Genomic DNA, 8,525 nt, shown 5'->3' with positions numbered 1-8,525 from the left:
GAAGGAGCAACGATGGCAGCATTTAGCTATGTTCATGACAAGCTATAAAAAGCAATTCTCCCCGTTTGGCTTCATTATCAATGTCAGCTCAGTGAAAATTATTTCTTACTTCGTCGTTCGGAAAAAAAAAATCTATACTTTTAAAATGTCCAATTTGTTTATTTGAATTTGTGTTTTCTTACCAGTAACCAAAACTAGTAGGCATCTTCTCAGTTTCCAGCCTGACAATGCAGCACTCAAAACTTAATGTGGAAGCAGAGAAACGGGTTGAATTTATTTATAACAACTGTCATTTAATGTTCTTTCATGTTGAACTGGCAAATAAGGCCTAATTGAGCCATGGAGGAAAAGTGTTCAGACCATTTTCTCATGACATAGCCTATCATTATCATTTTGAAATGTCTGCAGAACCACACAGCACTAATAACCAGGATATGTGGGGATAGCTGTCATTGATATCAGTGTTAAATGTCCGTTTCAGGTGTCTCAACACTGCAGTGGGATGAAACTTCATATATTATTCAGTTAAAGCCATCAAGGAATTCTACAAAGATTGGAAACCTTATGTCATCTCAAATTTCATGGAGGCACATGGATGCCGTTTGTCAGTGCTTTGTTGCTGACGTCTGTTTGAGTCTTTTTACTATTATTCTCTCATCAGTGTCTCAGTTTGCAGCCTGGTCCTGACCTGAAGCAACACTAGTGTAGGCTATTGTGTGGGCAGTTGGCCCAGAGCAAACATGTGGGCGGCAGCAGTCAGTGTCCCTGTCCCTCAACTATGTCCCCCCGTGTTGGCAAATATCCTCTTTGCTAGAGTGTCATTGAGCAAGTCACTGAGTTCCTGCTGATAGTGGCGCCCTTCTATGTAGCTGACCCCTAGTTCTGACCCCTGTAGAGAGGGACAGCTGCTTACACAATATGGGTGTTTGAACATGAAGCTATATTTTTAATTCAAGAAACATTCGTGCCAGATCTGGGCACAGCTATCAAATGAAAATCACAGATAGTGGAGATGTTTCTAGATGTCTCACATGAAAACACAATGAACCGTCATTGAGACCGAAACTAGAGACCGCTCATCCCATGCTAGACTTTGTCAACTAACCTTTGTTTTGGCAGCAATCCTAAAACACAGTACGACCCACATGTGACGCAGGAGTCGGGGGGGGGGGGTCATGGTGTATAACTTGGCTCTGTTTTCGTGTTTGAAGTACAAGATATATACACCCCTGGCTGTATGAGTTCTGCCTCTCCTCCTTACCCTTATCTGCTCGACTGCTCTGATACCTCTTGCGTGGGCATCTCTCACAGAAATGAATCCCCTGGGCATCACTGTGGTTCTGGTACTACTGGTGGGGGTCTGGGCTCAGATCAATGTGCTACGACCTCAGTGTGACTCCCCTGAGGCAGAGGAGGCTGCTCTGGTGGCTCAGGATTACCTCAATGCCCAGCACACTCATGGCTACAAGTATGCCCTGAACAGGATCGAAGACATCAAAATCCTTACTAAGGTAAGTCAGCAGGTGTGAGTTTGTGTAGTTTCAGGTAGTTTATATAGATAGTTACCCCTTTTTTCTTCTCCTATTTTTTCAACTTTGAGGCAGGAACAGGGGATGCAGTACATAGCAAAATACTCATCACATTTATTTCCTCTTGGCCACTGGACAACAGGATCACATGATTTGAAAGATTGAAATGTGAACTATGATATGAATTTGTAACTTTGTTTTGTATGAACATGATGTAAACACAACACAACACATCCTATAAAAAATATGCTGCCAGGGAAAGCTGCAGAATTTTAGAAACTCTCCATAAAGTCAGATATACATATAAAGTGTATAGTTTGGTGAGGATTCCTTACGTCCCTTAATCATTGCAGATTTTAAATTGTACATATTTCTTTCTTTCTTTCTTTCTTTCTTTCTTTCTTTCTTTCTTTCCATTGTGTTATTTTATGTCAGCACCCTAATTAAGACATGATCCATCTAAGTATATTCCTAAGCAGCTGATGTATGGTGCCCGTGCATGCAAACATTTGTACAAACATGTCAGAAAATATTTAAAAAATCAACATTTCAACTATGCTCTATTTTTCAGTGTCTTTTGAAACTGAATATGCATGTTCATCCAGGCAAATATTACACCAGAATATTTCACTTTAGGGGCTTCTATCTATGTGGCGATCATACAACACATAGCAGAATTCTGTCAAATAACCTGATGCAGTAGATTTAAAAAAAAAATAATTAAATGTTTTGTTTTATCTCTCCTTAGCCTGATGGAGACAACACATATGTCCTGGAAGTTGACCTGCTGGAGACAGACTGTCATGTGTTGGACCCCACACCTCTTGCCAACTGCACAGTCAGACCCAAAATATTGACGGTGAGACTGAGTGCATACCATTAGTACCCAGAAGCTCTCATACTTGAGCTACAGGAATTCAGCCAAATGTAAAGATTATAATAATTTTAGGATATAAAATAATGAGAATAGAAAATGTCCAGACTGACTTTTATGTTATTTGGACTATTTGTCTCCAATCAGGCAGTAGAAGGAGACTGTGATGTGGTGCTGAAGAAGGTTGGCGGAGCTCTGACTGTCACAGCATTCAAGTGTAAAACAGATGGTAAAACTTTCAGATCACACTCTTAGCCATATGACCACAGACACCCACATACATTCAGAACATGCCACACAAGCTTCACCCTCTGCACAAAAACCTGCATGTGCCTTTCTTTGATGACATAGAATCAACAGAGGACCTGTGCGTGGGCTGTCATACCCTCCTTCCCCTAAACGACACCATAGCACTGGACTTTGTCCATGCCTCTCTGGCAACCTTCAACAACATGACTGTGAATGTAACATACACTGTTCTGGAGGTTGGAAGAATGTCATCACAGGTTGGCCCAAGCATAATCTGTTCAGCTGAATTTTTTTCATTTTAATTTGTGTCTGTCAGTACCTAAATATTTCTCAATACCTTGTTTCAGGTTGTCTCCGGTGGGCCAATCTATTTTGCAGAATATGTTGTAGTTGAGGCTAATTGCACTGATGATGCCTGTGTGCCCTTAAATGACGCCATGGCTGTGAGTACACCAAGCATCAGTTTAGTTTTCCACAAGAAAATACATTTTTTTAAAGAATGGTTGTTCTCTAAATTATTATTGAAATCATTTATTATATACACCTTTTTAGCCCTAATCGAAGAAGACAGGGAAATGAATAAATCTGGTCACCAACAGTTCAAAATGAAAAAAAACAGAAAAAATCGTGTTTTTATTTTCTCAGGTACGTGGTATTTGTTCTGCCAAAGGTTCCAACGCTGATCACACAGTGGACTGCAAGATGTTCCCCAATCTGGTAAAATACTGCATTTAACTTCTCCAAATATTTGATGGCCAAAAATAAATCATTTATATAGAGGATTTTTCCTAAGCCTCTGTTGATACATACATTTTTTTCCAGATCCCTGTTGTAAATGCCAGCAGCACTGCAGCTGCTGACTTGCCACCAGTGGTCCATGTACATACAGGCAGCCTGTCCCCCAAGCACGGTCTGAGACACCACAAACTGACTGCTCTCCATGACCCTCAGCTAAGCGGCCTTTTGTCTGCAGAATCAGCAGAGTCAGATGAAGTTGTACGCGTAGCTCCGGCAGTGGTTGCTATTACTGTTGCACCAGCTGCTGATCCAGCTGTAGATCCTGCTCCAGCTGTTGATCCCACTCCAGCTGTTGACACTGCATCAACCTCAGCCAGTGCTGAGGTCTCTGTTGTTGTGAAGAGAGATGTACCTGCTGCACCCGCTGGCACCCCTGCACCCGCCGGCACCCCTGCAACTCAAAAAGACCCCATTTCTTTTGTGCCAGTGTGCCCAGGGAGGGTCAGATTCTTCTAAGTGTTCAGGTCCCACAGACTCTATACTTTCAACTACACAGGTACTAGAATAATTACACATAACTGAACATGTCCTGTGATAGGTAGATGTAATGCCACATTTCCTACAAACAAGACTGTTATGCTTTGCAAAACTCTTGAAATTTCTGTAAAATGGATGATCAAGATTTGCATTTGATGCTGAATAAATCTCTCAAATCAAAGTTGTGTCCTTCCTTTTTGATCACTTTATAACGTATTCAAACACATCTACTGTACATTTAATGGTAGTCATTGAATGATAGCTACCTTCAGCCTAAGGCCTTTTACAGGTTTGATAGACAGTGATAACATCTATGCATTACTTTGAACAAACACTGGTACTAAACTGCATCTTATCATGTGACATTAAAGGCTGATTGCAAAAACTGCTGTTTGTGGATTGTGTTGACCGATGCCAATGACATTCCTGTAAACCCGCTGACACTTCCAGTAACAAAAGAAATGTTACTCAAATTTTGTGCTGTACCAGTCTGTTCAACACAACATTTTAGACTCTTTACAGATTCTTTTAGCCAAAGATGGGGTAGTTTAATCTAAAATGCAAATTCAAGATTCTTTTGATATTCAAAATGTTCAAAGCCTTTGAAACAATTTTAACCACACTAAATATAAACTAGAATCATCATGTTGATCTTTGGGATTGGTAACTTTTAGGAACAAGGTGATGGGATTGTACTTCCTGAGGCCAGGGTTGATAAAGGGGTAAATTCTAGTAAATGTATTTACATGAATAGGGCAATGTTCTGAAAGTACTAGTTCATGGTAAGGCAAAATAAGACAAAGTTCAATGGGCAATGCACCTTTTAATTCTAAACAGCGGATATAAACGCCAAGCGGTACCAAGTTTAAACTCACCTTTGAAACTAGTCAGAAAAAAAAAAAAGTCCTTGACTGCCCATGCCACAAGAGATAAGGATTGACAGTCTGCTCTTACACCCACTTTCCAAATTGTTTCTCCACCCACACCAAAATGCAACCCTTAGATGGGTGAAAAATTAAATTTGCTTATTTAGGGAGAAAAAAAAAAAGCTTAAATCTGTTTCAATTGTTTATTCACATTAAAAGGCAACTCATTTCTGCTTCCAAGCTCCACCTTCTCTCTGAAGAGGTTGGTTCAGTCCTGCAAGAGAGACATTAGTCAAAGACTGGGTTAAGAAGTTTAAAATCATATCCTCAATCATTAACAAACCATTTGCTTGGTGGTCAGCTGCAGAGCTCCTCTGTTGAAATGCATTTCCAGGAACATGAGGTGGAATTCTTTGGCTGGAGCCTAGAGGTGTCATGGGCTTCCAGAAGTCTTGGAACAACTCATGGAATTTAGGCCTTAAATGTGCCACATTAAGAGAGGGGTCCTGGGGCAGAGCCACAAAATAAGAGTCATCTGGAGCAGAGTAAAACAATGGCAAACCTGATTTATCACCAGGCCTTGGCATATAGTTACCGGTTAAAGGATTGGACATTCCTTTCATCAGCCATTTGGGGTCTTGGGGTTTCTCCGGTGGGGGCTTTAAATTCTGAGGATGTTGGGGTTTACTACTTTGATGCCTTGCAAGATTTTGTGCCATGAAGTTTGCATCATGAGCCAGGTCTCTGAAAGGCAGTGGTGATTCATTGAAGCTGTTTGGCTCCCTACCTGGTGGGCCATGCTGTAGTAGCACGTAACTCTTTGGTTCAGGATAGGCGTGCACTAGCGGTTCATATTTTGTGGATTTCTTTGAGCCACTCACAAATGGCTGTGGTGAGTTGTCAGGAACCGACTTGTTATAAGTAGGTTGTTGAGCATCTTGAAGCATGTAGTAAGGGACCCGAAGATGATCAAGTTCACCTTGGACTTGTGTTGGTTGTTTAGAGTTACTGGATTTTTCATTAGATGGCTGTGTTTCTTTGGCTGTGGGTTTACTTTGCTGCTGTTTTAGATATTGACCAGTCAAAGACATGAAATTAAACCCAGAGGGATTATTCATGTCCCCAGCTGATAGTTGAACATTTTGCTGCTTTGGGGGCTGTGTGTTATATGGCTCATATTGCACTAGATTTACTGGTTCATTACCTGGAGCTTGAAGTTTAGAGGACACATTGTAGTAAGCTGGTGATAGGTTTTGTGGTAAATTTTGCAGCACCTTATTTTGTAGCAGATATGGCCAATGATGATATAATGAATTAGGTACCAAATAAGGGTAAATTTGTTCAGGATGTGTAGGCTTGCTGGGGTTACTTCTGGTCAGTGCAGCAGGGTTGCCATCTGGTGGCTGCTTTTCATTTCCAGATTGAAGGAAATGAGGTGAAATAGGTGCAGAGTTGGCACCTTGTATGGTTTTTGCTTCAGTTGGCTTTTGAAGAAGGGGAGAAGCTAAAATATTGCCAGACCCAGAGTAGGCAACTGAAGGGTATAATGGCAGTCCTGAGTAGACTGAAGGTGCATCTTTACTGCCAAATCCAGCAGGAAAAATATGTATCTGTTGATGAAAAGCAATTTGTGGACAGCAATTAGACAGTCCAGATTGGCAAAACTGAGGGCAGTACACAGGTGGCACATATGGAGATGGTATATTGGATGGTTGAGGGTTAAGAGGTTTAGGTACTTGTCTTTTAGGAGTTTCAGTTGGAGGCTGTGGAATAGCTGGTTTTTCCACAGCCTGATTTTCAGGTTTTGGCTGAGGGTAGAAGGGGTAGGGGTAGAACAGCTGCTGTACTTGGCCCTGAGGGGCTTCAGGCTGTGGAGGCTTTGCAACAGCAGTTGGCTTTTCAGGTGCAGGCTGAGGGTAGAAGGGGTACGGGTAGAAGGGCTGCTGTACTTGGCCCTGAGGGGCTTCAGGCTGTGGAGGCCATGGAACAGCGGTTGGCTTTTCAGGTGCAGGCTTAGGGTAGAAGGGGTAGAAGGGCTGCTGTACTTGGCCCTGAGGGGCTTCAGGCTGTGGAGGCCATGGAACAGCGGTTGGCTTTTCAGGTGCAGGCTTAGGGTAGAAGGGGTAGGGGTAGAAGGGCTGCTGTACTTGGCCCTGAGGGGCTTCAGGCTGTGGAGGCCTTGGAACAGCAGTTGGCTTCTCGGGTGCAGGTTCCTCAGAAACTGGGGGCTTTGATGGCAAAGGCTGTTCAGGTAATAGTGTCTCAGGGTTTTCAGGATACAGTGGATAAGGACGTCCTACTTGGGGAGCCTCTGATGCTGGTGGTAGAGGGTAAAATGGAATTGGATGAAGGGGTTTGTGTTCTTGACCCTCAGGCTGGCTTACAGATGATGCTACAGGTTTCTGGAGAGGCCCATATGGGAGATTTACATTGAAGTCCTCCTCCAATTTACCTGGTGGCTGTGTAAGTTGAGTTTCAGGCTTAAGTGGCTGAGGAGGAAATGGAAATGGGTAAAAAGGTTGCCATCTTTGGCCATTAGTAGTTTTAACTAATGGCGATATAGTAGGTAAAGGCTTCAGTTCAGGTCTGTGTGCAGGAGGGACACCATCAGGGTCAGGTGGTGTTTCATAGAATTGTTCAGATTGAGCTGGTGACAGTGATGGACAGGAAATTTTAGTTTCTCCTTCTCCAGCCAGTTCAAGGGTGTACATTCCATCCTGGGACACAAAATATCAAATGGTTACACAACAAGAGATTTGAGTAAAATTAAGAGTCCAAGTGTAGCGTACCTCTCTCTCCAGGCAGGGTACATAACGAACAGAGATGACCACACCTTCAGGATGTACAACTACACTGAACCCACATCTGGGTGAGGCCTTCATCAGTGGCTCCCAGTCACCAGCCACTGTAAAGACAGACATTACTGCCAAGCACACTTAAAAACAAAAAACCAAAGTAAACTGACGTCTAGTCACAGGACAAATTCTTCTCAGGTTCCCCCATTTTACAAGTCTTCCTTTCCCTCAGACAATGAATTACATGCCAACAAATGTAAGATATTCTTTAGAATAGTTAACACATCACTGCATAATTTAGACTAAATAGGCCTCAAATCAATGTCCACAGCCAAAACCTGTTGCTACACTGAATTCCATATCCAAATTGTACCCCCCCTTCAGTGTCTACAAGAGTGGGCTATATTATTAGAGGCTTTTCAGACCATTTATCACAAATTAAAGCAGCACCATCATCCATTCCTCAATTATAGGTACACTTCACTGTGATAGTACCTCATTACATGTTAGTGTGATAGTTCATAAAACAACCTGATAGTAAATTTGTATTGACTCCAAGGATAAGTTGTTTTTCAAGACAACTTAATGTTAAGTGTCTACAGGGTAGTGCAACAGTTGTCTTGTGCCTTAAGTCAGTAAAATATTAATAAAAAAGGCAAAAACTTACAATTTACTTTAATTTTAGCAACAGAGACCTTCCATTCCATTTTCACAACCATGCCCTCAGCATGGCAGGTGACCATTGGAGGATTAGGTGAGTTCACTGAAGATGGTCTCATTAAAGGGCATGACATCCTCACTAGTGATCCCCACCAACGCAATGGGAGAACATAGCTGTCCTCCTGAAACAAGCAAGAAAATGACTACAACTGTGCATAGTTCAAGTGTAAAGAGCTTAAAAAAACAAAAGCATCCCACCTCAAGCGTGACAAAGCAG

The 8,525-nt window shown here is 42.1% G+C and overlaps 2 protein-coding genes across 3 annotated transcripts in view; one reads left to right on the top strand and one right to left on the bottom strand.

Moving 5' to 3' along the window:
• Positions 1-1,212: 1,212 nt before the first annotated feature.
• On the top strand, positions 1,213-4,108 carry LOC122887115 (alpha-2-HS-glycoprotein-like). Its single transcript, XM_044220023.1, has 7 exons — positions 1,213-1,511; positions 2,278-2,388; positions 2,551-2,632; positions 2,755-2,909; positions 3,000-3,095; positions 3,298-3,369; positions 3,475-4,108. Exons 1-7 carry the CDS (start codon positions 1,314-1,316, stop codon positions 3,904-3,906), a joined length of 1,146 nt encoding a protein of 381 aa, XP_044075958.1. The 5' UTR covers positions 1,213-1,313; the 3' UTR covers positions 3,907-4,108.
• An 874-nt stretch (positions 4,109-4,982) lies between these two features.
• The window catches only part of LOC122887114 (proline-rich extensin-like protein EPR1), a 4,493-nt gene continuing 950 nt past the window's right edge, over positions 4,983-8,525 (bottom strand). The window contains exons 3-7 of one of the 2 annotated variants that reach the window (XM_044220021.1): positions 8,507-8,525; positions 8,256-8,430; positions 7,583-7,698; positions 5,137-7,510; positions 4,983-5,067 (exon numbers count right to left, since the gene is read on the bottom strand). The exon at positions 8,507-8,525 is cut by the window's right edge and continues 103 nt beyond it. In XM_044220021.1, the coding sequence (XP_044075956.1) occupies positions 5,018-5,067; positions 5,137-7,510; positions 7,583-7,698; positions 8,256-8,430; positions 8,507-8,525 (2,734 nt within the window). In that variant the 3' untranslated portion in view covers positions 4,983-5,017. Of the gene's footprint in view, positions 5,068-5,136; positions 7,511-7,582; positions 7,699-8,255; positions 8,431-8,506 lie in introns of those variants that run through there. The other variant, XM_044220022.1, reaches the window with a different exon arrangement.

Source organism: Siniperca chuatsi, linkage group LG13 (assembly GCF_020085105.1).
Source record: "Siniperca chuatsi isolate FFG_IHB_CAS linkage group LG13, ASM2008510v1, whole genome shotgun sequence".
Lineage (NCBI taxonomy): Eukaryota > Metazoa > Chordata > Actinopteri > Centrarchiformes > Sinipercidae > Siniperca > Siniperca chuatsi.
Note: the sequence above shows the minus strand (reverse complement) of the source record. Positions and strands in the feature narration are given on the sequence as shown.